Raw genomic sequence first — 25,278 nt, forward strand, 5'->3', positions numbered from 1 at the left:
AAACCCTTTTCACCTTGGGAAATGCTGCTCTCCATGGGATCATCCTCTCAGAAATAAGCCCCTTTTTGACCGGTGGGGTCAGTTTCTGCGGTCCCAAACACTGTGGTCAGCCCCCTGCTCATCCTCCCTGTAGCCAGGAAGGCAGGCCTTCCTGTCCACCGCAGGTCCGGGGTCCTGGGAGGAGTCTGGATTAGACAGCCCTGCGGGGGGCCACGGGGTCTGCCTCAGCAGAAACACATGAGGGGCAAAGGTGGCAGAAGAGCTGCTGTGAGGGGGGGGTGTCCCCCAGCCCCCCTTGAACCCTGACAGGGCACACTGGGTCTCATGGAAGCCATTGCCAGGGCAGGAGGGGGACTCAGAAGCCCCACCGCAGGCTTCACTTTGTGCAATTTGCCCATGCTTTCCCCCTGCCCGAAAAGGAAAACAGCCCACGGGGCTCTACGGTGCCCCCTCTGCTGGCCCTGGGTGTCCATGGGCCTCTGACCAGCCAGACTCCTCAAGGTGAGATGGGGGGGGGCAGTGAGTGCCAGAACTTTAGGTGACCAGCCACCTTCCATGGCTTCATTTATTTATGAAGGATATTCCGTGATGGGAAGGGGAGGCCCTTTACAGCCTGCGTCCAGACGGACTGCCCCCCCAAGGAACCTCCTAGCCAAGCGAAGGGAGGGAACCCAGGATGCGCAGAAGGCAGCGCTGCACCGTTCTTGTCCTCATGCAGCTTTAGGGGCTACTAGAGGGCCCAGGGAAAAGGGGTCATGCTCCCCCCCCCCCAACCGAGGGGCACAACGTGGCCAGGAGGTGTCCAGGGCTGGCTTCCCTCCCTGCTGTGGAAGCGAGAGGCCAGGGATGGTTCTGACGCCGCTTCCTTCCTCTCCCGCTAGATCTTCCCACCCTGCCTCATGCCCTCCTGCCGTGCTGGGGTCCCAGGTCCCAGAATCCCCAGCCTGCTTCCTGGTAATTCTGGGAGCTGCAGTTGCAGCTCATTTGACAGGGGTCAGGAGGAAGAAGATTATATGCCGCACAGATTATCATGCACAAATTTATTATTATTACATGGAAGCCTGTTATTTTCTGCCGGTGAGGCACTTTACGACCTTAATTTGAGGCACCAAAGGAAGTACTTGCTTCTGCAGAATTAAGAGATTTTCCTTTTCCCTGGCAGTGTTTAAACTACCAGAGAAAATACGGACGTGTTGGATGTCAGCATCCTGGGTCTAGAGCATGCCGGGTGGGGGGGGAGGGATGCCAGAGTCTCCCTGCCACGACCCAGGGGGACCCACATGCTGTGCCTGGTTGTGTCCCCACGGGGCGGGGTGTGTGTGTGGGGGGGGGCTGGATTTGTCCGTCTTCAGCTGCTTGATTCCCTTGCGCCCTTCGCAGAGGGCAGCCTCTTGAACCGTTCCAGCTGGGCAAACGGGAGCTGGCCAGGAGCAAGGAAGGCAGTGCAGCCTTTCACAGGAAGTCTTTGCTGTGGGGAGGGGGGAGAAGGGGGGCCAGAGAGACCAGCCGGCCAAGCCTGGACCGTGGGGAGCAGCGGGGCAGGGGAGGCGGGGAGCCCCGGCTTTGCCTGTTGCTGCTGGCGTTCGCAAGGCCTTGGTCCACCCCGCCCCCCTCGTGTTTCAGATGAGGGGAAAGGGAGGCTGGGGGAGAAGGCCCTCTTCCTGGACCCCCCTCCTCCATTGTGCATTGAGGGGAGGGGGCCAGAAAGGCCAGCAGCACCTTCCTTGGGCAGAAAAGAGACAACATGGGGGGCTTCAAGGAAAGCAAGGAGGGAGGGGGCCAAGGTTTTTGAAATTGTGCACGGGGTAGGCATTGTTGGTTTGGGGGGGGGGGCGCCGTGGAACTTCTTCTTGGCTAAAACAAAAAAGTGAGGTTACACAGGCACCCACCAACTAACTTCCAGAAAATCCGTAAGGACTCGGCTGTTTCATCAAGCCTTCAGGCAGGGTGGAACTCACGGTCCTTTGGTTTCCAGTGTTTAGTTTTTCTATGGCTGTGTTGCCACATCTTACGTGTTTTAGTTTTGATTTGATTTTGTAATTGACAATATTGCATTGATTTAGTCTGTTTTTTAATCTGTTGTAACCCGAGTTATGGATTTGGGGGATTGTACACTGCTCAGAATTGGATGATTTGGGCAGTCTAGAAGCCTTGTAAATAAGCAAAAAAAAAAAAAAAATCAGAATGTATGCTGCAGTGTTTCCATCCTCAAATTGTTCTTTCACCAATTCTGGGTAAGTTTTCTTTTTAAGCGTATTTATTTCTTTATTTTATTAAATTTATAAGCTGCTCAACTCCATCGCCACTCTGGGTGATGTACCGAATTCAAAACTTTAAATAAAACAATCCGCACAACAGCTGTGACTGGCAAGGGGTCAGCCTGCCACAAGATCCTATGGGTGGGCTATAAGCCTCTTCCATTAATAAACCAGCAGCTCCTGAAAGGAGTTCCTGGGTGGTGTGAGGCTGCAGGGCCCCTGTCTCCCCATCCCCAGCAGCAGGTGTGCTTTGAGATGTCACAGGCCATGAAGCTGGGCTGGTTGGAAAAGAGCTGAGAGAATCCAGGGGGCTCCACTAGATCTCTGAAGCGCACCTGGTGCAGCACTGGAGCCAGGGGTCTGCTGGGTCCCTGTATTTAGGGATCAGGTGCCCTTGGAGAAACTGGGCTGTGCTGATGGAAGCAGGAATGCTGCTGCCCTGGCTGTCTGACCAAGCCCAGCCACAGGAGAGGCTGCCGACCCTTCCTTGAACTCCTCTTCCTGGCCACTTGTGGGCCAAGGGCTGGGAAACATCCCAATGGACAATGCAAAGGATGTGTTAGTGAATAAGGAGGGAGGAAAAGGAGGATGGTCAGATCTGGCTGTGGAAAGGCCAGTGGGACCCAGCAGGTCCTTGAAGTTCTGATGACTCCTTGTGAGAAGCTCCATGTTCTCCTTGTGAGAACATGAGAAGTTCCTTGTTCCCAGCTAAACATTGCCATGTTTCCAAGAGTTTGAGGGTGGGTGGAAATAGTTAACCTGTACACATATCTTCTGCATCCAGACTTAGTCATAGGACACTAACACTTACATTCTATTATCCTCAGACTGGGTGAATAGACATTTGCTCACCAAAAAAGTCAATGTGCAAACAATGTGCAAACAATTCAAGGACCCAAGAAAACAGCAGGTACCTATGGCTGAGTGCCTGTTGGGGTCATCAGTGTTGCCGGAGCCCTAACCATCTGCTTATTGGGTCTCCGTTCAAGACACCAAGGGAGGGTTCAGTGTGGGGGAAATAATGTCTCCTTTTATTTAAAGAGTTCACTAAAATGTATTAACTAAGGCTTCATTTCTTTGCATTGTCAATAGGGATGTTTCCCAGCTCTCCTTGTCATCAAATAACTAAGTTCCTTCCTTAAACCCCCAGACTTCTCCAGCTTTTCACTCTCATGGCCCTTGTGCGTGGCTCTGTCTGGCTTGGTGTGTCCTCCAAGGGAACCTGCTGGTGGGAGATGATCTCTAGAAGACCCAGTTTCCCCTCTGGACGGTGGTTTCTCTTGCTGGTGATCTAGTGCTCTCCACCCATTCCTGGACCAGCAGAAAACTCCTCCAGCCTGACACTCGCTACCCTCGCTGCCAATCGCTCGCCGGTCGGGGCTTCTGTTGTGAACCACAGCCAGGTGGCCCTGTCCCGATTCCGCGTGTGCGACGCGTGATGAGCACGGGGGTTGGCCGGGCCCTCCCTCGCTGGCCCAGGAAGCGTCCTCTGCTCACACGGCTGCAGCAGGGACGAGGCGGGTCAGGCTGTGGGGCCGCGTCTGTCTCCTCGCGCGTCCTTCCTGGACCTCCCCCAAGCTCCCTTCTGTCCCCAGATAAAGTTTGGGGATGAAAGATCCGAGCCCGAAGGGAGCCAGAGTCACAAGCAGGGATTTCTCTCCCCTTCCTTTCCCTCCTTTATACAGGCAGCAAAGTCCGGGGTGGGGGGCTCCGTCATCCCGGGCTTCTGTTCTTGCGGAAGGAACCAGGAAGGGCCGTGGGGCCAAAGCCCCGACTGTTGTGCGTTGAGCAATCCCCACTGTTGTACAACTCTGACGCACCGCCAGCACCACACTGCTGTGTCTAGCGGAGCGGCGGCAGGCGAGGGTGGCCAGGGGTGGGGAGGGGCACGAAAGCCCCCTGCTGAAGATCCCACTCACAACTGGTCCCCTGACCCTGCTTCTGACACAGGCGGGGGGCCAAGCGCAGCAGACTCGCCTCCCTTGCTGTGGGGTTAAGGGGGGAGTCCGTTTTAAGCTGGTCCAGCCCCACCTGTCTGACTCGTGGACTGGGGTGGGATGAAGGTGGTGGCCTGAGACACGGGAGGAAAAAGAGGCTGCAGGACATGATTGTACCGGGCTAAGTGCAAGTGGGGAAAGGCCTTAAAGCAGCGTTCCTCAACCTTGGCCACTCTAAGATGTGTGGATGTCAACTCCCAGAATTCCCCAGTCAGCTATGCTGGTGGGGAATTCTGGGAATTGATGTCCACACATCTTAGGGTTGCTAAGGTTGAGAAACGCTGCCTTAAAGTGCAATCATATGGTTGGAAATTTAATGTGTGGATATTTCTTTCCCTCCAGATACGTTGGTTCTACAACCTTCAGAATTTCCAGCCAGAATGATTGTTCTCTGCAGAAGTTCACTGTTAAGGCCGTCATGATGAAGATGTAGCGAAAAGGAATTGAATGATGGTGAGTCATCAACAAACCTGGTTTTGACAAGGTAAAAAGAGCCTGAAAGCTGGATTGAGCCAAAGTCTTCCCCAGCTCCTTGGAGACCAGAAAGTTGACAGGTGCCGTGGTCCCTTTTCACGCTTGTGTCCTCCTTTGAAGATGGACTTAATCTTGGCGGAAACACCCGCCAATGTCACAGGAGGCCTTGTTGATCCAAATTATTTATCCCTTGACATGAAGCTAGTTAATAAGAATGTTTAATTTGGCTACTTTGTGATGGGTAATGCAGTTATATTTAATAAACCTGGGTATTAGGTCATATCTAATGTGACGGCTTGCTTAAACACTACATCCAGTTGGATTTTGACACAGAGGGGCTTCACAGTCTCTTCTCTGTTGCTGTGGGCCAAGCTCCCTTCTGCGGGCCAGGTTGGCCGATGGGATGCAGAAGTGCAGGCACCCCTGGCGAGGGTGTCCACGTCCAGGAATCCCTTGGTGGAAGAAGCTGACATGAACAAGCTTTGACCTGGTACCAGGTCACAACATCTTTCTATTATTTGTGTGCAGCTGTTGACTGATTCAGAGTAAGAAAACGTGAATATTTATTTATTTATCTATCTATCTATTTATTTATTTATTTCATCCAATTTATATAGCTGCCCTTCTCTTATCCGTGACTCTGGGCAGCTCTTGAATTAAAATGACAGAAAACAAAATTCACGGAAATAAAAACAATTGAAAAGTTGAAATAATTAGAACAAATTAACCAGAATCACAAAGCCCAGGAGAGTGCCAATCAGCAGTTACGAACAACGCCGCCATCTCACAGGTTCCACATCCACGCGGGATCCCTGGGCCTGATGGGTGGGGGCCAAGCTAACCTCAGGGGAGATGATGTTCCAAAGGGGGGGGGTGCCACAGCAGAAAAGGGTCTCCTCCTGGACCCATCACATGCCCCTCCTGCTGGATCTGATGAGTTGGGTAGATGCCACTGGGGAGAGGCGGTCCCTCGAATAACCTGGTCCCATTCCATGGAGGGCTGTATAGGCCATCACCAGCACCTTGAATTGAACCCAGAAGCAAACTGACTACCAATATAATAGGGAGAGGCTTGGCGCTACTTTTCTTTTCCTGCAAAGTTCTTAATGAAGTCCAAATAGTGACAGACTCGTGGGGCCTACAGTTAACCAGGAGGAGGCAATTCCACGGGTGGACAAACACTCTGACCCTTCCAACTCTCCAGCTGTGATCACTGTTCTCTCTACTTTCGAAGAGAAGGCAACATCTGGAAGGCCAGGAACAACCTCTGCTAGAACGGTTCAGATCTGCAGAACAGAAGCACAGATGACTGCAAATGACTGGATGAAAAGTTGAGCTGACACTAGAGGAGTGGTCCACGCTCCACAGTACAGCGTTGCTTGGATGGCAATGACCAGCGTGGGATCATGGTCAGAGGGAAACCAAGTCACTGCCTAAAGTATGCCAGAGAAAACCTCAATGAACCCGAAACACTCTGGAACAAATTGCTTTGGACTGATGAGACAGATGATTAACTCTTCAGCCCAAGCCACACAAGACACACTTGGAGAAAAGAGGGTGAAATATTTGCAGAAAAGAACACCTTGCCACCATTAAGCGGGGGATGGGGACAGCTCTCTTACACCCTGAGATTGCGTGACAGCCAGTGGCACAGGATATACTGGGAGAGTGGAAGGAAGAATGGATTCAAGTAAATATCAAACATCCTAGAAGCTAAAGTTTCCCAGGAGTGAAGAAACTGATGGTGAAATGAGACTAGATAGTTCAGCAAGACAAGATCCAAAATTTACTTCCAAATCAGCCATGAAGCATTTATAGAAAAGAAGGATAAAGGTTTTGGAACGGCCTTCATAGTCCACAGACATGAAAATACGTGATCTCAACCATGGGGTGCCTGCAAAGGAGACCTAAGAATATTTCTCAGCTAGAAGAGTTCTGCAAGGAAGAGTGGGGAAAAAATCCACAAGCAGGAATAGAAGGACCTTTAGAAGGACCCTAACCCTAACCCTATGGATGATATTGGAAGCTTATTGCTGCCAAAGGACATGGTACCAAGTAGTGACTGAAAGGGAATCCAAGCTTCTGCACGTGCCATGTTCACTGTTTTCATGTTCTGAGTCTGTAAACAGCTCCACATAAATATGCAGTCACACATGCAGAAAGACGTCCTGTTTCACTCTGTACCAAGCAGAGGTGGTGCCAGCTTGCTTATTTAGGGATTCATTGATCCAGAGGTGCCCAAATGTTTGCAGGCAACTGCACTGCCGCGAAGCCTGCTGTGTGGGGAAGCAGGGAACATGAGGAGTCTGGCCCCTCTTTTCCTGGGATGCTGTCAACACTCTGCTTTTGCAACAGCCGTCTGGACCAGCTCCAGGTTTCCAAAGTGAGCAACAGCCTCTCATCAGCGCCTACTGTTTTCCCTGCACCGGCCCCTTGCCTTTCCTGCCCCCCACCGTCCAAGGCAGGAGCCAGCTTCCTAGGCCTGCCTGAGACAAGCTTCCCTTTTCTTCTTCTGTCTTCCCCCACCCCGCGCTTTGCAACCTCCTTCCCTCCTTCTCTGGCTTCTGGACCTTCCAGCATCTGGGTTTGATAAAATAAACGCCCGCACCGTTCGATCCAGCAACGAAGGTTTTCTTCCCTTGGTTTTTAAATATATGTTTTCTTAGCAGCTGTAACCGGTGAATGGGACTTGAGCCCTGGCCAGGGAAATGCACCTGAGGGGTCTTGCTTTACGGTTCTCCCCGCCAGACCAGCTCCAAAGATGGCCTCTTACATTTGGGGCAGTGGACTGGGAGGGGAAGGGATGGTCTTTGGCTCTAATCCTGCTGGAAGGGGTGGGAGGGGAGGGAGGCTTGCCAGTGCCACGCTGCCAGCTGTACCCCATGAAGGCAGTTCTATGCTGGAGCCAGATGCTTGGTGGGAGCATTCAGCCCTCCGGCCTGCAAAGGGAGGCAGCATGGAAAAGGAAGGGGATGCATCCAAATTCTGGGTATTTTGGGGGGTGGGGGGTGGTAAGCTTGATCTCAGTGATTCCTGCCTCAGTCTGGCTACTGTTAGCTCCTGACTTCCAGCTCTCTTCTCCTCTTTATCTGTCAGAGGCCAAGTGTTCAAGCTGAACTCCCATAATACACCGGGAGGTGAGGCTGGGGCCCTCCCAGGCTCGCTGAATGATGGCCCCAGTATTCTGGGATAAGTTCTTTTTTGCTTTAATGTTTTTATTTCATTGTTGATATATATTTATTTTGGGGTTGTGAGCCACCCAGAGTTTGGTTTAAGATGGGCGGCCATATAAATGTTTTAAACAAAATAATTATAATAATTTATTAAACTTGTATTGGCCCAACGGATGGAGTTGCAAACCAGGCATGTGGGGAGGTGGGGAGGAGGCCGAGCCTCTCACCCCTTTACTAAGGAACTGTGGTTAGTTAGGGCTGATTGTCTTTCCAGCAGAGGATGATCTTTTAAGATTCCGCCAAAGAGTTCAGCACATATCCTGAGTTATGACTGAGTTGCTCATCTTCAGAAGGTGGGCCACGATGGGTCAAAGTACCTGGGCTCTTGGGGAAAAAATTAGGAGGACTCTGGTAGCCCTTTTTCCAACTCAGAAATTTTATTCAAAGGTACCCATTTTTGTGGACTGCCCCCCCCCCTTCATCAGATGCACAGAGTGGCCAACTGATGTATCAGGGGCTGGGGTCAGAGGGAGAGAAGACAGGCTGGTGATGCAGATGCAGGGTACATGTGAGGCAGATGACTGGCACCTTATCAATTAACAATCTAACTGTATTAAAAACCCATTGCGTTTCACAAGGCAGCCAAAAACATATATTTTTTGCCAAGTTATAAATGAATATTTTTGGAAATGTTTTCATTTAGTAGGAAAACTCATGAAAGCATCGACCTCTTAATTGCTGGGGGGGGGGGTGGAGCCCCACTATCTGCTGCTGCTCTGGAGCACAAGCCGCCTCTTTCTGCCTGTGATCTTGCTTTGGACAGGAGTTGCTCTGGTGATGGCCGCCCACGGCTTGGCCAGGACAGACCGGGACAGAAAGTGACTTATGGCCCAGGAGGGAAGGGATCCTGCATCTCATCTCCTCCTCCCTCCCCAAGGCTTCGCTTTCTTGGCCTTGGGAGCGAAGAGGTTAAATGGCCCTCTCCTCCCTGGAGATCCCTGAACCATTCCGCCTCCCCACCTTTTCAGGCTGGTTTTCCTGCCAACATTCCCTCGGAATCCCAAGGAGACCACCAGGGCCTTTGTCTGGAAAGCCAGCTCTCTGCTCGCTGTGCTCCTGGAATGCAGGACTCCCGTTGCAGCGAAGCCACACGGGAACAGCGGGCTGTTTGCCTCAGAGGTGGCCCGCTGCTTGGCAAGGGGGCTGGGGTTGGGGCCTCCCTGGTGCCAAGGGGGGGCCTCGGGCGCAAGGCCCAGCTGTGTCTCTCTGTCCAGCAGGGAGGCATCTGTGCAGATGTGGCGGCGGCTCTTCTTTCCTGCAAGGAGAAGAAAGGCCCCCAAGGGATTTTGAGAAGGGCTCCAGTCACTTCCTGGGATTGTCAAGAGCTCTGAGATTCACACCCTGCCCTGTTTTAGAGGCACCTGAGGAGAGACCCCCAAACTCAAGTCTGTCCTTGTGCCCAAAGAGAGGATCTCCTGCTCGGAACATCCCAAACAGATACAAAAGCCGTTGAAGGAAATATGTTGCCACCCTAAGTTGGCTTTTGACCATTGGCCTGGATGGACACTGCACATTTAACTTGGTTACAGAAGTGGCCCCCTTTCTGGCCCAATAGGGTGCTTCCACCAGAGCAGAAAGGCACAAAGAACCCTAACCATGCACAGCATGTGCGAATAGTGTCGTCTTTAACTGCCCCGAATAGCGCATGGGGTTCACAGAGCCCTTGGATTGTCCCAGGCGCTGAGAAGGGTCAGCAGGGCTTCCTTTGAAGCCTGGGGCTGTGAGTTTATTGCCTGCTTTGTCTACAGTATGGATTTTGGAAGCTCCTTTCAGGATTAAGGACAGCGACCTTTGCAGGCCTGCTTGTAAAGATTAAAGTAATCCAATAGCTCCATTTGCAAAGCAGACTTAACTTGCTTACGGAATCATCCTGTCTTCCGAATCCACACAGTACACTCAGTCATGACCTAGCCACACAGGGTGGGTCAGCATAATATGCTAAACCCGAAGGAGAATGAACCAGGGTCAGTACTAAACCAGCGTCACGTGTTGTGTGAATGCATCTGCAAGGTCTTTCTCAGACCTGGTTAACTGTGTTGTGCGAACATAGCCAGTAGGCAATAAACACTTTAAATGCTATGCGGACCACATGCAAATAGTGCGTGCTGGTTGGCCACTTACTGCATCTCCCGTAGACAAAAAGATCACCTTTCCAGTATCTGGAAACAGTCCCCATATTTCTCCCTTTGTCCTCCCTATGGTTTCCCCAAACTTCCCATACAGAATCATGATCTTTTTAGCTTTCTTTGGACTCCTCCTCCAGCGTGCCAGCCCAGGAGTTGTTAGGCTGGGGATGGTGTTGGCCCTGTTTGCTGCAGAATTCAGTTTCCCCCTCCTGAGACTGCAGCACCCAACCACATTTCTGTGCCTGGCTGTTGAAGGTCCTTAAGAACGGCAGTCCCGATATTCTGCTGCCTTTGTGGGCGTTCAGATCCTAAGGGAGTGTGTGGAGCTTGGGATGGTCACTACTTGGAGGACAGGTGGAACCAGAGGAAAGGAGAGCTTTCTGTGCCCGTCTGGATCAGCATCACCCAGCCGTCCTCCCACGAATTTGCACCACCTGGCACCTGGGCTGTCTTCTGTCTGGCTTCGTTGTGGTGGTGTGGCCCAAAATGCAACACTTCCATTTGGGATTTGCAGGACTAGCACCTGGTGGGAGCATTAATATTTTACAGAAACGCCGGGATTCCTGCCCTTGACTCTGGGCCACGCGGTAGATTTGACGGCAGCCCTAACCCTCTAACCGGACCCGAACACTTCTCGCCAAAGGCGTCCGATGAATCCCTGTCAAAACGCCGCCCGGCTTGAGTGTTCCAGCTCCTACGGCGCAGCGGACCCGGCCTCTCCCTCGCCCAGGGTCCGGCTGCGGCCCCCCAACCGCACAGGCAGAGCCCGACAGAAGACCCGCGCCGCTTGGTGTCGCGGCCGAGGAAAGCGCCCGGCCACGCCACGTCGCGCCTGCGAGGGGCGTCTCGGCGGGAAGCAGGCGGCTCGCCCTCGCCCCGGACGCTTTCGGCGAGAAAGGGGCGTCTCTTTCCCGCGGAGAGGCCGGAGAAGTTGGGCTGCTCCGGGCGCTGCTATCGGGGGGGGGGGGGGCGGCGCGCTCGGCGCCTGCCAACTTTTCCCCTCCCCCCGCCCGACGGAGAAGCCCCGCTGGCTCCTCCCCGCGCAGTCCCGGGGGGCGGCGGAGGAAAGAGGGTCGCCGCCGGCTCGGAGCACTTGGAAACGCGGAGGGGCGTGGCGCTCGCCTGCCACGAAAGGCCACCTCGCTTCGGGCCGCCTGGAACTTGAGCGGCGGGCGCCCTTCGCGCCAGCCGAGGCCGGACCTGCCCGGCGCCCGGCGCCGTCTCCGCCCGCAAGCGCCCGCCTCGCCCTGCGCCGGGGAGCCGCGCCGCGCCGCCGCCGAGGCTTCGCGCGAGCGCCGGGCGGGGGGCTCCTCCGCCCCCCTCCCCCCCCGGGCCGCCTCGGCTGCTCTGCTGCGCGCGGGCGCCCGGACCGGAGGCGGGCTGGGCGCCCCGCCGGGCTGGGCGTGTCCTGGGCTCCGGGGCAGCCGGCGGGAAGAGGCGCCCTTCTCCTGCGGCGCGGGCCATGGACAGCCGCGGCGGCCGGAGCCGGAGCAGCCGGACCTGACGAAGGTACGCCGGCGGGGCGGCGGGTGGAGCGGGCGGGCCGGACGGGGATGCTCCGCTGGATCCCCTCCTGCCGTCCGTCGCGGCGGAAGAAGTTGCAGCCTGGGCGGGGGGCGGGGGGCAGCTCTTTAGGGCTTCTCCTGGGCGGAGGGAGATCCTCGGCTGCCGGGCCGGGGGGGGGGCTGCCGCTGCGCCCGCCCGCCCGCCCGGGGCCGGGAGCGAAGGCGCCCCCCGCCAGCCCCGTGGCGCAGTCCCAGCCCCGGCGCTTCTGCCCGAGCCTCCCCCGAGGTGGCGCCCGCCAGAGGCGCTCGGGCCCTGCTTGCCGCTGGCCGGGGCTGGGCCGGGCGGGCGGGCGGCGAAGGGCCCCGCTCTCTGCGGGCGTCTGGGGGCGGGGGTCTGGCGGGGCTCTCCCGGGAAGACTTTGCCCGGCCCGGGTTACCCGCTGTGGGCAGCGCTGCGCCGCCGCGGAGAAGCGGGGAGGGGGTTGCGGAGCGAAGGGGCCGGCTTCGTCGCCTCGGCGGAGCCGGAGGTTGTTCGGGTCTTCGCCTCGCAGCTGCCCGGGGGGCTCCGGGGCTCCCGAGTTGCCCCCTCCCCGCCCCATGAATTAAGCAGCGGCTCTTCTTTTTCCTGCTCGCCTCTCGAGCGAAGGGGCTGCTTCGGCTTGTTTCCGTCCATTGTCCGGCTGCTCCCGGCGGGGCCCCGCTCTGGATGCCGGTCCGGCTCGGGGACCGCGGCCGCCCTCCCTGTTCTCGGACGGCCCCGCGCGTAGCTGGGCTGGGAAGCGGCGGGGAAAGGCGGCGGTCGGACCGTGCGCTTCGCAGCCTTGTTTGCCTTCGCTTGGCGTTCTCGGGGAGCATCCGCGGAGTTTGGGAATATTTTCCCGTCTGAAAAGGCTGTGATGGCGTGGAAAAGAACCATACAGCATGTACCTTAATTGATGCGGGGTTTCCCTCCCTTTTTTAAATATAAATTTTATGAAAAGTTTTACAGAGAACATAAAAACTAACACAAACTAATAAAAAATAGAAGAAACAGAGAAAGGGTTTTAAAAAAAAAATAGAATTACGATTGTATGAAATGGGAGGAAAATATAACTGATTTACTGTAGGTTTGAAAATGGGAGGAGGCAGCATTGCATGAAGTTGTTCCCAGGAATCTTTGGGTTTCTTAGAAATGTCTCAGGAATTGTGGAGGAAAGATCAGAAAGGGAAAACAAGCTTTCCTGAAAAAGTGATTTGTCCACCCCAGCTGATCTTCTTACATGGGGGCTTGGAGCAGGAGGGCTGTTAGACTACAGTGGCAAAGAAGCAGGAGTCTGGTAGCCCCTTTTCCGACAAACCAATTTTATTAAAAGGCATCAGCTACAGCTCATGAAAGTGTATGCCTCTCAATAAATTTTTTTAATCAGAAAAATGCTACCGGACTCCTGGTTTTTTTGCAAAGGTGATGCAGGGGAACATTTTTGCAGTTCATAGAGAGTTACCCCAACACTCAGCAGTGCTGAGTGGTTGCCCTGGAACAGTGTTTCTTAAAATTTTTGTTCTCTGGACCCCCACCCACTTTGAAAAATAATGGAGGACCCCAAAATAACTTTTATTTGCATGGGTTATATTTATTGATATTTACTGTATTAAACATTAAAATTAATGCATTCGTAGAATATTTATTTATTGCGTCATGTAAAAATAACAATATTAAACCCATTAGATATTAACAAAATATTTTTCATGAAAAAACCCTGTATTTTGAATAAAAAAATGAAAAGAATGACATTGTTTTAAAATTTTGCAAATATCTTTAATATCTGGCAAATAATTTTGATTTTTGCAGACCTCTGAGTGGGTCTTGGGATCCCCCAGGGGTCCTCGGACCACATTTTAAGAAACACTACCCTAGAGGAAGGTTTTTCAAACTGCTTGGAACCCTAGGGTTCCATGAAAACTTGATGGACCTCCATGACAGACAAAGGGCAGTACAGGTAGTCCTCCCTTAACAACCATACGTTTAGTGACAGCTTGGACTTATGATGGTGCTTGAAAAAAAGATGACTGGTCCTCACACTTATGACTGTTGCAGCATCCCTGCTGTCATGGTCTAGTGGTTAAGGTGCTGGGCTAGAAACCAGGAGTCTGTGAGTTCTAGTCCCACCTTAGGCACGGAAGCCGGCTGGGTGACCTTGGGCCAGTCACTCCTCTCAGCCCAACCCACCTCACAGGGTTGTTGCTGTGGGGAAAATAGGAGGAGGAAGGAGTATTAGGTGTATTCCCCACCTTGAGTTATTTATAAAAATAATAAAGGCGGGATAGAAAATGAATGAATGAATGAATGAATGATTTGGGCACTTGGCAATCTGTTTGCATTTATGACCATCACAGCATCCGGTGGTCACATGACTGCCATTTTCGACCTTGATCAGCTTCTGGCAAGCAAAATCAATAGGAACCGTGTGACTCACTTAAGAACCACATGGTTCATGTAAATCCACACATCATTTAACACCCATGGTGATTTGCTTAACGACCACCACAAAGGAGGTCATAAAATTGGGTCAGATTCACTTAATGACTGCTTCGCTTAGCAACCAAAATTCGGGTCCCAATTGTGATCGTTAAGCGAGGACTGCCTGTACCACCACCACCATTGCACCTCTTACTCAGCCCATTTTCGATCGCTAGAACTCAGCCTCTTGATCGCCGGTCCCAACCGGATCTGCAGCCTAAGGAAGTTTAAGCCCTGGCCAGAATCCATCGCAGCCACAGCAGAGACATTGGCTGGGGAGGGTTTCGGGGAGAGGGTTGGCCGCCCACTGGAAGAACACAGAGACCCTTGAAACTGGTGGTGCTTCTTTGCTTCGATTCCTTGACTGCCTCCTTGAAATTTGGCCACACGACCCTGATAAGGATTTGCCAAGAAATCCGACCCTTGGATGAGAAATGCTGGCCTGCCTACTGGTGGAAGGTTTAAAGCCCCCTCGCAGAGCAGCACAGGGGACTTGCTTTCTGCAGAGATTGAAGGCCCAGGGGGCAAGGGGGTGGAAGGCATTGTGAGGCTGCCCTGAGTGGGACACACAGTGTGGCTTTCTTACCCAGCTCCAACTGTGCTCAGCTGCATTTTGTTCCTGCAGGTTCATGTTTGCTGTTTCTGACCTTATGGATGAAAGGAAAGATTAATGGAGCATCTGCAGAGAAATTCAGTTGATTCGTTTTTGCTGTTAGGAAGAAGCCTTGTTAACAGGACCAGCTGGGGCTCCAAGGGCTGGAAGAAAGCGGCGGCTGGTGGCAGTGACCCTTCCCGCACTCGGCTGGTGGCCCCACGCCCAGCCCCGCTCATTCACTGGTTCCCTTGCGGAGCGTTGCGCGCATCAATGTGTGCCAGAGAGCAACTGGGGGGGAGTGGGGAGTTGTGATGAACTATCTTCCCTCCCTCTAAAACCCCTGTGTGATTCTGTGCAAAGGAAAGGAGGCTCAAGGGAATAGCGTAGCAGGCGAGTTACAGTTTAGGAAATACGTTTTCTTGCACCACAGACTGGGTTTTATCACAGATTATTTTGCATCATTCAGATCATCTTTTGGAGTTGTTGGGATAGAGTCTTACCTCCATGTCCAGACTTGGCTTGGTCCTCATACGGCCTCTTTGCTGTTGCCTGCAGAAGACGTAAGCCTCGGGGTTGGAACCAGGCTACTGTGAACAAAAGCAATGTAGAAAGTAGCTTTTGGGTGAAGGCAACCTCTTAGCTGCGGTCACTGCACTTTCCTGTGGAGGAAAAAAGTCCGAGGGAGTGCGGTATGTAGCCCCTTTTCTGACTAACAAATTTTATTCAAAGGCATCAGCTGCAATCTGTTAGTCGGAAAAGGGGCTACATACCGCACTCTCTCGGACTTTTTTCCTACAGAGAGTAACTGGGCTGTCCTTCTTCATGGTGGTGGGAAAGTAGCACATGTTTAGTTAGCTTTTTCTTACTAAATCAACCCAGAGTCACGTGGAGCCGTCAAGATAAAAGAGGAAGACTGTGCTTGGCTCCTGGTGATGCTCAGGTGGACACGGACGTCCGTGTCGTTTCTTGGGTAAAGGAATGGAAGCAGCTGCCTAGGATGTGTTTGTCATGTTTCTCAGGCTAGCCTTTAGCCCTAGGACTCCCTGGCGGCCTCTCATCCAGATCCCGAGCAGGCCCGACCCTCATCAGCTATGGTTAGCCAATGGTTGCATCTCCCGCCAGCGGCATGTTCAAGACAGCACATAATTTAGTCGAAGCATTTGTTGGCTGTGTTCTTCATTAGTCCCTGAAATGCCTTTCAAGCACTTGGGTTTTTCTTCTTTTTGGCTTTGCAACAAAATGTTTAGAAATGTCTGCTGCCTTTACATATTTGTGAGAAGACGGAGGTGTGAGCAGAGAGGACCTTTTGTAGATCCCTCAGCGACCTGCCATAAATAATCAAGGCTTATGGACAGAGAGAAGAAGGGGGGGGGGGTCTTGCTTTCTTTGCATGCCGTATCTCTGGGAAGCCCAGTGTGGCCGTGTTAATTTGCTTTTTCATCCTCTATGAGGAAGTGGTTTGAGAAATGGCCGGTTTTTAGTGGCGTGCCGATCAGGTAGACCTGAGCAGATGCCGATGTATCGTAGGTCCTAGCTATAAAGAATGGATTGTGTGGTGTGTCCTGGGGAAAGTCAGAACAGGCAGCTGGTTCCCTCTGTAAGGCGATGCTCCTGTGACTCTTGTGCACTTTTCCAGTAGTGGCCAGAAAGTTGACCTCCTTGGTGAACGGGCAGATTTAGCTCAGGTGAAAGGTGGAATTTTCTGGGGCTGCTTGAGCTAAGTATGCCACGAAGGTGTCTCAGGGTTCTGGAGGCAGGAAGTGAAGCATATTTGCTTTGAGTCTGTTGGTATTTATTTGTGTATTCCATTTCTATCCCATCTTTCTCCCAGAGGGTATTTAGTACACCCAATGCCACAATATGTGTCCAAATTCTACATGGCATTGTTTTGTGGGTTCAGAATTTCAGTGCTTTGTTGTGAGCGTGTCCTAGTTGCATTCCTCCCCAGCCTGCTGGTCTGAAACATACTGGGACACGGGTCCCAGCACTCTGGGGTCTGCAGTCTGCTGCCCCGTTGGGCCCCCCACCTGCGCAGCTCTTCTGCTGTCAGGAACGACGTGCCAGTTTGGCGCCCACCGTGAGGTAACTTTCCAGGAATACTGAAGGAGAGGAAATGGCATCTTGGCAGCCTTTAGCAGAAGGGCGAGAGATGTTTCAGTGGCAGGGAGTTTAAAGGCCCTGCTCCTTCCACAGCTTTGGATTTTGCTGAGGCAGAAGTGGCAATGTGAGGAGAGGCTGGCATCTGCCAAGGGTGGAGCCAGGGCTCTTGGCTGACGGACATCTTGATTCCTGCAGGAACTGGCAGGTTCCCAAGAAATGTTCCGGGTTCTGGATATTCCAGCGTAACCCGACTGACGGTAACACGCCAGACTGTTTTCTTGCCGTCCTGTAGCCGTGAGTCCCGTAAAAGCAGAGGAGGTCGTAAAGTCTCATGGCAGGACTCGCTGCTTTGGGCTGCAGTGGTGCCCCCCCGCCCGCCCCATGAAAGAAATGGGCCCGTGGTTCAAGCCAGTGTTCTGGAGAATGAAGCTTGGCAGCAAATCCTCCCTGTGGCTTCTCTCTTTCCCGTGTAGAGAATGTGTTCATGGAGGGGGCAGAGGAGAAGAAGCAGATGCAGCTCAGCTCTCCCCAGTCTGCTGTCTGTGTGAGTGAGACTAAACTGCCCCTTATTCCTGGGGTGGTGCAGCCCATGCCTCACCCAAAGATGTCAGGCCGTCCCAGAAGGCCTCGCCAAGCACAAGGGGTCCTTGGCTCAGCATGGCTGTTAAGTGCTCAGGACCTGCTGGACATCTGCCTCACATGCCACCTGCATCTGCATAGCCACTTCCTTCCTGTCCTCCCAGTTTAAATCCTACGCCCCACTGATCTGACAAAGTGCAGTGCAGCTCACAAAAGCTGATGCCTTACACACACACAGACACACACACAGAGCATTTTCAGGGGGATTGAAAACAGTCTGGCTGAGCTGATGGAGGGGCCAGCCCAGGTGCCTGGATACAGGCAGGGGTGGGTGTTCAGTCTCACCAGTCCACCCCTCATCCACTGAGTGGGAAGATCTGCCCCTTGTTGAAATCCTAGGGAACTTTTCAGGCCAGACAAATTTCCTACCAGAAAGTTGGTTGCAGAACCTCCATGGCACAAAGTCTGGGCAGCGCATGGTGCCCTGCCTGCTCTCTGGCAGTGGCCTTCCTCTGGCTGGTATCAGGCAGGCGTCTTGGCCTCCTGCTGCCATCATTCCCAGCACAGGGAACTGGTCTTGGATGACACGGCTCATGGGGGGTGTCGCCCTGGCCTTAAGTTTCATTCCGTCACTGCTTTGAACTGTGGGCTCAGATCACAGAAGGTGACTGCAACAAGACTCCGACTATCCTCCATCCTCATTTGGCGCCAGCAGCCCTCGAAGCTGGGCCTCTCCCCTTCCAGGCCATCTGCTCCTCTTTCAGGAACACTGTCTCTGAGCATGGAGGCTCTATTTAATTGCCGCGGCCAACCGTTGGGACAGTCTTGTCTCCTGCCAAGTTCAAAAAGCCCCCCCATTGCACCCTGCAGCAGGGAACCATGTGCAAGAGATTTGGGGCTTGGTTTCTCATGCGCTACCAAGCTTGTCAAGGCTGCAGTTGAGGCCTCTTCCTCAGCAGTCCCAGTGAAGAAGAAAGTGCTAAATGGCTAGCGGTCATTAAGGCTGGGGCTGTAAGGCGCCCACCCCCTTCCCCCTCCCCTTCGCCCTGGAGCCCTGCCCACCACCGCTGCTAAGGCCAGGGAGCCCTCCAAATTCCGGCCGTCCCTTCCCTTCCGTGGCTCTGAAATCCAGGCTGCGCCACTGACTGTTTGGCGCCTTCTCCAGAAGCCGGATTAGGGTGGAATTTCTCTCAGGGAAACCAGATGGCAGAGCAGCAGGAGCTTGGAGAGAGGGCGGGGAGCATTCCAGCCCTCCCCTCCTCATTGTGCAGACTCCTCTGCGGTGGGCCCGCTCTCCGGCTTGCCGGGCTCTTGGGCTTGGCCGGGCCTCTCGGGGTGGAGGTGGCCCGAGGAGCTGGAGGCAGGCTAGGAGCACCTGCTGGCTCGGGCAGGGAGCTGCTCCTGGGCCTCCACGGGGGAGGCAGATCTCCAAGGGGTGTGGGAGGTTGAAGGGCCCCGTTCTGCTTTTCAGCATCTTCCCAGGGAGACACTTCTTAGAACCCTCAGGTTGGGAGGGACCCAGGAGGTCTTCTACTCGGACCCACTGCCCAGGGCAGGAACCCTCAGGCCACCCCAGATACATGGCTGTCTAGCCTTTCCTTGAAAACCCCCAGCTGCTCCCCTGCCAAGCAGCCCTCACAGTCAGGAAATCGTCGTTTTGAGTTCGGATCTCCCTCTGTACGGCTCCCACCTGCTGGTTCTTGTCCTGCCCTCGGACCCTCTGGAGGATGCGTCCACATCCCCTCCGCTGAGGCAGCCCCTCACGCATCGGAAGACGGCTGCCACGTCTCCCCTTCGCCTTCCCCAAGGAAACTCACCATGCCCCGCTCCTTTAATTGCAGCTCATAGGGTTCAGCCTCCACGCCCCGCATCATCTTTACTGGCCTTCTCTGACCGGTCTTCCACAGCCACCTCTTTTTCTTCCTTTTCTTTTCATATCCTCAGAGCACACTGAGAAATATATGACAGTGAGAAACGAACGTAATTGCAGGTTTGTTGGCTTAGAGAAAGCAGGTGAGCAAGCAGGAACTACAGAATGTTCTTCCCGGGATGTGGCCTCCTGCCCCTCGCCATCTCTCTCCCGCTTCCTGCACTCTTTTCCAGCTGGGAAAAGGGAAGCCCAGGCAGAATAGCCAAAGCCCCTGTGGATGGGGTGGGTGGCCTTCCCAGGGAGCTCTCTGCCGGGGAGGGGGGAGTATGTAGGCCTGTGCTTTTGGGGCAGCCTGGTCCTTAAGGCAGCCAGCCTTCCAGCCAGCCTTCCTCCCTGTGGGGGAGCCCGCTGCCTCTGGCCAGTTGAGGAAACAGAAAGGGCCTGGGAAGCAATTGTGTGATTCAGGATCTGGCGTCAGCCTCGTGCCTTCTGCCTCAGAGGTTCGCTTGTGCACTTTCCAGACAGGTGGCCACCGCTTAGTTTTCCCCACACCTCACACGTGCACACACTTTGAGCGTTTTAGGGGCGGAAAAAGTCATAGCAGACCGGATCTACAACTTGGCTGCCCACCAAAGAAAAATGGTGTTCCCCACAGAGAATATAATGGGAGAAGGAATCCCAAGAACACACAAGGCTTGCAACTGAGTGGCTCCAGGCGGTCCCTGGACACTTCTGGGGCGTAAGAGCCACCCCCACCCCCAGCCGGCTGTCCACTCAAGGATCGCCCTGGCAGGTTCCCAGAGCAGGATGGAGGGCCGGTGGGGCTGAAGGGTGACCTGCTTTCCCCTTTCTGTGTAAACCTTGCCCGGCCCCAGGGCTGCTGCACAATTATAATGGCATGCAGTTAAAAAGCCTATAAAAGTGCCATGGGAACTGCCCTGGTGCCGAAGGCAGACGGTTTGTTGTGCTTGGCAGAATGAAGTTTATGGAACCGTCAGTGCAAATGGCACCTTCTGTCCAGCTCAAGTTTACCACCGGGGGAGAAATGAAGCCTTTGCAGCAGGGGCCGGCTTTTCATTCAGGCCTTTGGGGAGGGAAGCCCTTAAAATTGTTCCTCCCTTCTGCTTGGCACTTCCCATTCACAAAATAAGATACCTTCCAGGAAAGGTCATGCTCACTCAGCACCACATAATCCATCCTGGGTGGTTAAGTCAATGTTTCTCAATCTCAGCAACTTTAAGATGTGCGGACTTCAATGCTGGCTGGGGAATTCTGGGAGTTGAGATCCGCACATCTTAAAGTTGCTGAGATTGAGAAACTCTGGGTTGTGATGCTGTCAGGAATGCACATCAAAGGAAGGAAAATAGGCCTGCCCCTCAGAGCAAAGGTAGAGAAGCGATTGTAGGATGATGTCACAAAGCCAGTTCTGAGCAAGGCCAAGCATTTCCTGCCACACAAGCGGCGGTGTGCTTTGCTGGTGCAGATGGAAACTTTGGCGAACCCACCCCCAGTCACCCCGAGTGCTGGGGCTTACAGCGGCCGTTTCTAGTACTGTACAACCTGGCATTCTCCCAGCCATCTTGGCTGAAGGGAGAACGTCCAGAATCCCTTCTCTTTTTCCCATCCCAATGCCCCCAGCAGCGCTTCCAGGCCAGGCTGGTGTCTGAAATCAGCTCAGCTCTAGGGGGCCGTGCCACTGTTTCCCAAAAGGGCCTTGTTTGTCTGGCTCCTTTGCCCCTCCCTCCCCCATGTTTTGCTCAGGAGAAAAGAGAAGAAGTTGCTTTGCGCTAAGAGAAGTTATGGGGTTCCAGCCTGGCACAGCCTGTGCTCAAGGTTGGGGCATCTTGGGGAGTTTTTCTTGCGGGCGTTGTGCCTTTTCTACTCTTAGGAAAGTCCTGCTGGGATAGTGGGCTGGGCAGGTGAACTTCCGTTCAGGCGCTGACTGGGTCCCCTGTGGCATTCAGCAAATTGGGTGGTTCAGGCCCATCCTCAGATCGCAAAGGCCACGTGCCACTGGTGTGAAACTTCTGAATTCTAATCCCTCTCCAGATGAATATATTTACACAGATGCCATTTATAATAACTTTCTGCATACTGTGAGAATTACTGCTTATCTATATATCCACTTTGTACTCTTCATAAACCAAATGTCTTAAATTCAGGTTTTGCAAATAAATTCCAGTCTTTTTTTTTTCCTGGCCTTAAAAAAACCCCACAAGATTTTCAAAAAGTATATGTTTGTCTGTGTGGCTGTGTATTAAATAGTGAAATACAATACCCCACCAAAGAGGTAGTGATTATACAGTGAAAAAAGAAAACCTATTATAGTGATTGACATAAACTGATGGGGGGAAAAAAGTTCCATATAGTAACCACATATAATGGTATAAAACTAATCCAGTCCTTAAGCTTATCTTTTAATCTAGATGATACAGTAACCAATGGATCATCCTTTCGTTTTTAGAACACAGAAACTTTTCCAAAATAAAATACAAACTCCTATCCTGGATCCATTGTTTAAAACGAGGAGGATAAGTTTCTTTGTGAAAGGTGAAAGGTCCCCTGTGCAAGCACCAAGTCATGTCTGACCCTTTGGGGGGACGCCGCTTTTGCGACGTTTTCTTGGCAGACTATATTGGGGTGCTTTGCCATGGCCTTCCCCGGTCGTCATCTTCTCCAGCAAGCTGGGTGCTCATTTTACCGACCTCGGAAGGATGGGAGGCTGAGTCGACCTGAGCCGGCTACCTGAGAATCTGGCTTCTGCTGGGATCGAACTCGGGTCGTGGGGAGAGTTTCAGTTGCAATACTGCCGCCTACCACTCTGTGCCACACGAGGCTCTTACACAAGGCTCTTTCTTTACAATTACATAAAATCACCCTCCTTGCTGTGACCTGGGCTGGATGGAGCCAAGAGATGAAAAATTCCATTTTTCAGGAATATAGTTCAACATCACATTAAGGTCCTTAAGTATCATAAGCCTTCCCAAGATTGTATGGATATATGTAGTGATTTGAAACCAGAATAGCTGGACAAGACATGAGTTAAAGAACCTTTGGATTTCTTATGGAACCACCAACACAAAAAATTTAACAGCCATCCCTTTTTAAACATTTGTTGAAGGGTCCAATAAACAACTATTTTCTGATGAACTTTAATCAACATACTCTTCCAGACACGGATTTCCAAGCCTTGCAAAGAGCTAGTCAATATTGTTTCTATCTTTATTTATGCATTCTTTGTGGATTTCACAGAACTTTGAGATCTACAGTTTCCGTAGCAAATTGAGAGATCTCATTGTGGTTTGTTTTTTACAAGCCCCCACCCCCCAAGGGGGGGAAAAATCTCATATGAGCTCTTTGAGCTGAGCCTTAGCATTTTGGGCAGGCCTCAGATCCAAGCAGAGTTTTTAAGTGGGGTTTTTTGTTGCTGGAACCAGCCACTAACTAAATCAAAATGGTTGGGTGCCTTGTCTCAAATTCAGCACTAGGATTGCCAACAAACAAACAAAAATCAGGGGTTGCCTCTGTGGGCAGAACCAGGGTGGATTTCCCAGGGTCCATCTGTCTCCCTCTCTTCAGAGGCCGCACCTCCTGGGGTGATACTGAGCACCCTGGATGCTTCTGCTTTTGAAGGGGTTTTGATCCTCTCCAACCATTTGCAAAGCCTTGAGGGTCTAGGAGTGCGCTCCTTACTTGCAGAGGATGGGCGCTTGGGTTGCTTGGTGGGGGCACTGGCTCCCCTTCTCCATCAGCCAAAGGCCCAGAAGCCACACAGCTGGAGCACAGCTGGAGGTACAAGCATCCCCCAGTGGTACTAGATGCTGCAGTTGATGGGGAAGTGCTCAGGAGGGTTAAGCAAGCCACATGGCTGGGGGATGGTTTTTCAACACCGGCCTAAAGACCACATGGATCCAAGTGCCAGGAACACAAACCAGGGCTTATTTATTGACATTAATAAATAAATATTTATTTATTTATATTTATTAATTAAATATTTATTTATTTCAATGGGAGAGGGCTCCTCCAGCCTTCTCCGATCAAAAAGACTCTCAGTGGCCCCCCAGGAGGAAGATCAAATTATGAAATCAGCAGTATAAATGCCCAAACTAAGACTTATAGTAGGTGCCACCCCTCAGGGACCTCAAACCAAAGAGCATTCAGTGGTTTGTAGAAAGATACCAGGAAATCGGCCATGCCTGCATCTGGGGGCAGTGTCCAAAGGAGGGGCGGCCACCACGGAGAAGGCCTGCCACTTGGTCCATCCCATCCGTTCTCAGCAGACCCTCTGAAGATACAGGTCCGGGTGGGCAGATGTGCTGCTGACGGGGGGTTGCTGATGGCCCGTGTGCATAACCAGCCCTTGGAATTCTCCCAGAAGCCGAGGGGCAGCCCGTGTAGCCTGGACTGGAACGTTGGTCATATTTGGGACGGGCAGAGCGGCCCCACCGATGGTCTCGCTCCCGCATTTTGTGCCGGCTGCGGCCTCTGGGTTGTCTCCAAAGGCAGCCCCACGTAGAAGGGGCTGCAGGAGTCCAGGCAGGTGGTGATCGGGGCACTCTGGTCCAGGTGAAGCTGGCGGAGATGCCCCTGGCCGAGGTTTCCACCCATGGGCTGAGCAGGGGCTGAGAGCCTGGGAGGAGCAGCAGGTCACAACTGCGACCATCCAGACTAACTCCTGGGACTGATGTTAGTGTGGTTCCCAGATGTTTCCTAGAATTGTCTTGGCAGGGTTCTATCTGCGCTTGGTGTGCCCCACCCGGATCTTCCCCATCATCCTGTATCTAAGGATGCTTTCCAAGCCCTCCCCTTTTCTGCAGCTGCTCCAGTGGCAGCCGCTCTGGCCTGCAAAGGGAGCGCCGTGCTTCAGGTGGGGGGTGGGGGAGGCCTGGACTAGATTGCCCCCCCCCCCGGGTTTAAATCTGCCCAGTATTGTCGTGGGTCCTCTGGAGCTATTTCTCAGATTGAGCAGAGACTGGAGGCAAAATCAAGTCTTTATGGCTGCTGAATCCTGTCATTCGGCCCCTGCTGCCCACGTCAAGGCTGGAGCCCGCAGAGCAGCTCTGGTCCAGGGGCATAGGTGCCCATTGGCACAGGGTCTCCCTGCAGCTTCTATGCCCCTCAGGAGATCCCAGTGAGGAACCCAACGGACCAGGCACTCCTGCAAGGATCGCTCTGCTCTGTGACAGCAACTCCAGCCTAGGAGAGTCAGGCACTGAGCTGGCTGAGGGGGGTCCAAAGCCCTGGTGGTGCTCCCCAGGGAGGACTGGCACTGATAGGAAAATGGGGTGCAGGGGGGAGGGGGCACGGCAGACCCCGGGCCTTGCCCGTAGCCCTGTGCCGGGTCCCGCACAAACCAGCCCTCCTGCTCTTGCCTCAGTCGCCGAGGTAGGAACATGCAGAGAGGGGAGGCGGTAGCTGCAAGCCGAGGAGCAGGGAACAGACGTCGGAGCAGCCGGGCGCAGCCGGGAGGGTGGAGCACATCCAGGAGTCATGTCCCTTCCCCCATGGGGGGGCCACCGTTGCTGCGGGGGCTGCAGCTGACTCTTCCCTGGACACTTGTCCCCACAGGATGTGCAGTTTTCCGGAAGCTCTTTGGCCGCTTGCTGCAGGCTTTTGCAGAGCTGTGCCAAGGGGGGTGGTCTTTTCCCAGCAGCCCCCTAATGTCAAGCAGGCCATTCTGTAATGGGTCCTGAGCAGCAGATGGGGGGGCATCAGCAGGGCCCTGCTGCGGCTCAACTGTTGAGCAGAGGAAGGGGATGGGGGTCGGGGTCCGGAGGGCGGCCGGTCCGCACCGAGTGCCTTCTGGTCAGGGACGGGGTCAGGGATGCGGCCAGTCCTGGCAGTCACATCCGCACAGCCTTGGCTGTTCTTGCTCCGTTGTTTGGTTTGGTTTTTTAAAAATGCAAGTTGTTTACTGGATTCAGAGGAGAGTGGAGAGCTGGCATCCTGGCCTCATTTTCCACTCTGGCGTTTTCCCTTCCTCCCTTTCTCGGCGTGTTGTTGAGTCGCTTGTTTGCCCAGGGAGGGGGTCTGTCAGATGGGTG

The 25,278-nt window shown here is 53.4% G+C and overlaps 1 protein-coding gene across 1 annotated transcript in view; it reads left to right on the forward strand.

Annotated features, from left to right (window-relative positions):
- The first annotated feature begins 6,788 nt into the window (after positions 1-6,788).
- IL11RA (interleukin 11 receptor subunit alpha) overlaps positions 6,789-25,278 on the forward strand; it is a 45,251-nt gene continuing 26,761 nt past the window's right edge. Inside the window, exon 1 of the mRNA XM_063295911.1 lies at positions 6,789-7,112. Coding sequence (XP_063151981.1) covers positions 6,972-7,112 — 141 coding nt within the window. The 5' untranslated portion in view covers positions 6,789-6,971. The remainder of the gene's footprint in view (positions 7,113-25,278) is intronic.

The sequence above is a fragment of the Candoia aspera genome, chromosome 2 (genome assembly GCF_035149785.1).
Source record: "Candoia aspera isolate rCanAsp1 chromosome 2, rCanAsp1.hap2, whole genome shotgun sequence".
Lineage (NCBI taxonomy): Eukaryota > Metazoa > Chordata > Lepidosauria > Squamata > Boidae > Candoia > Candoia aspera.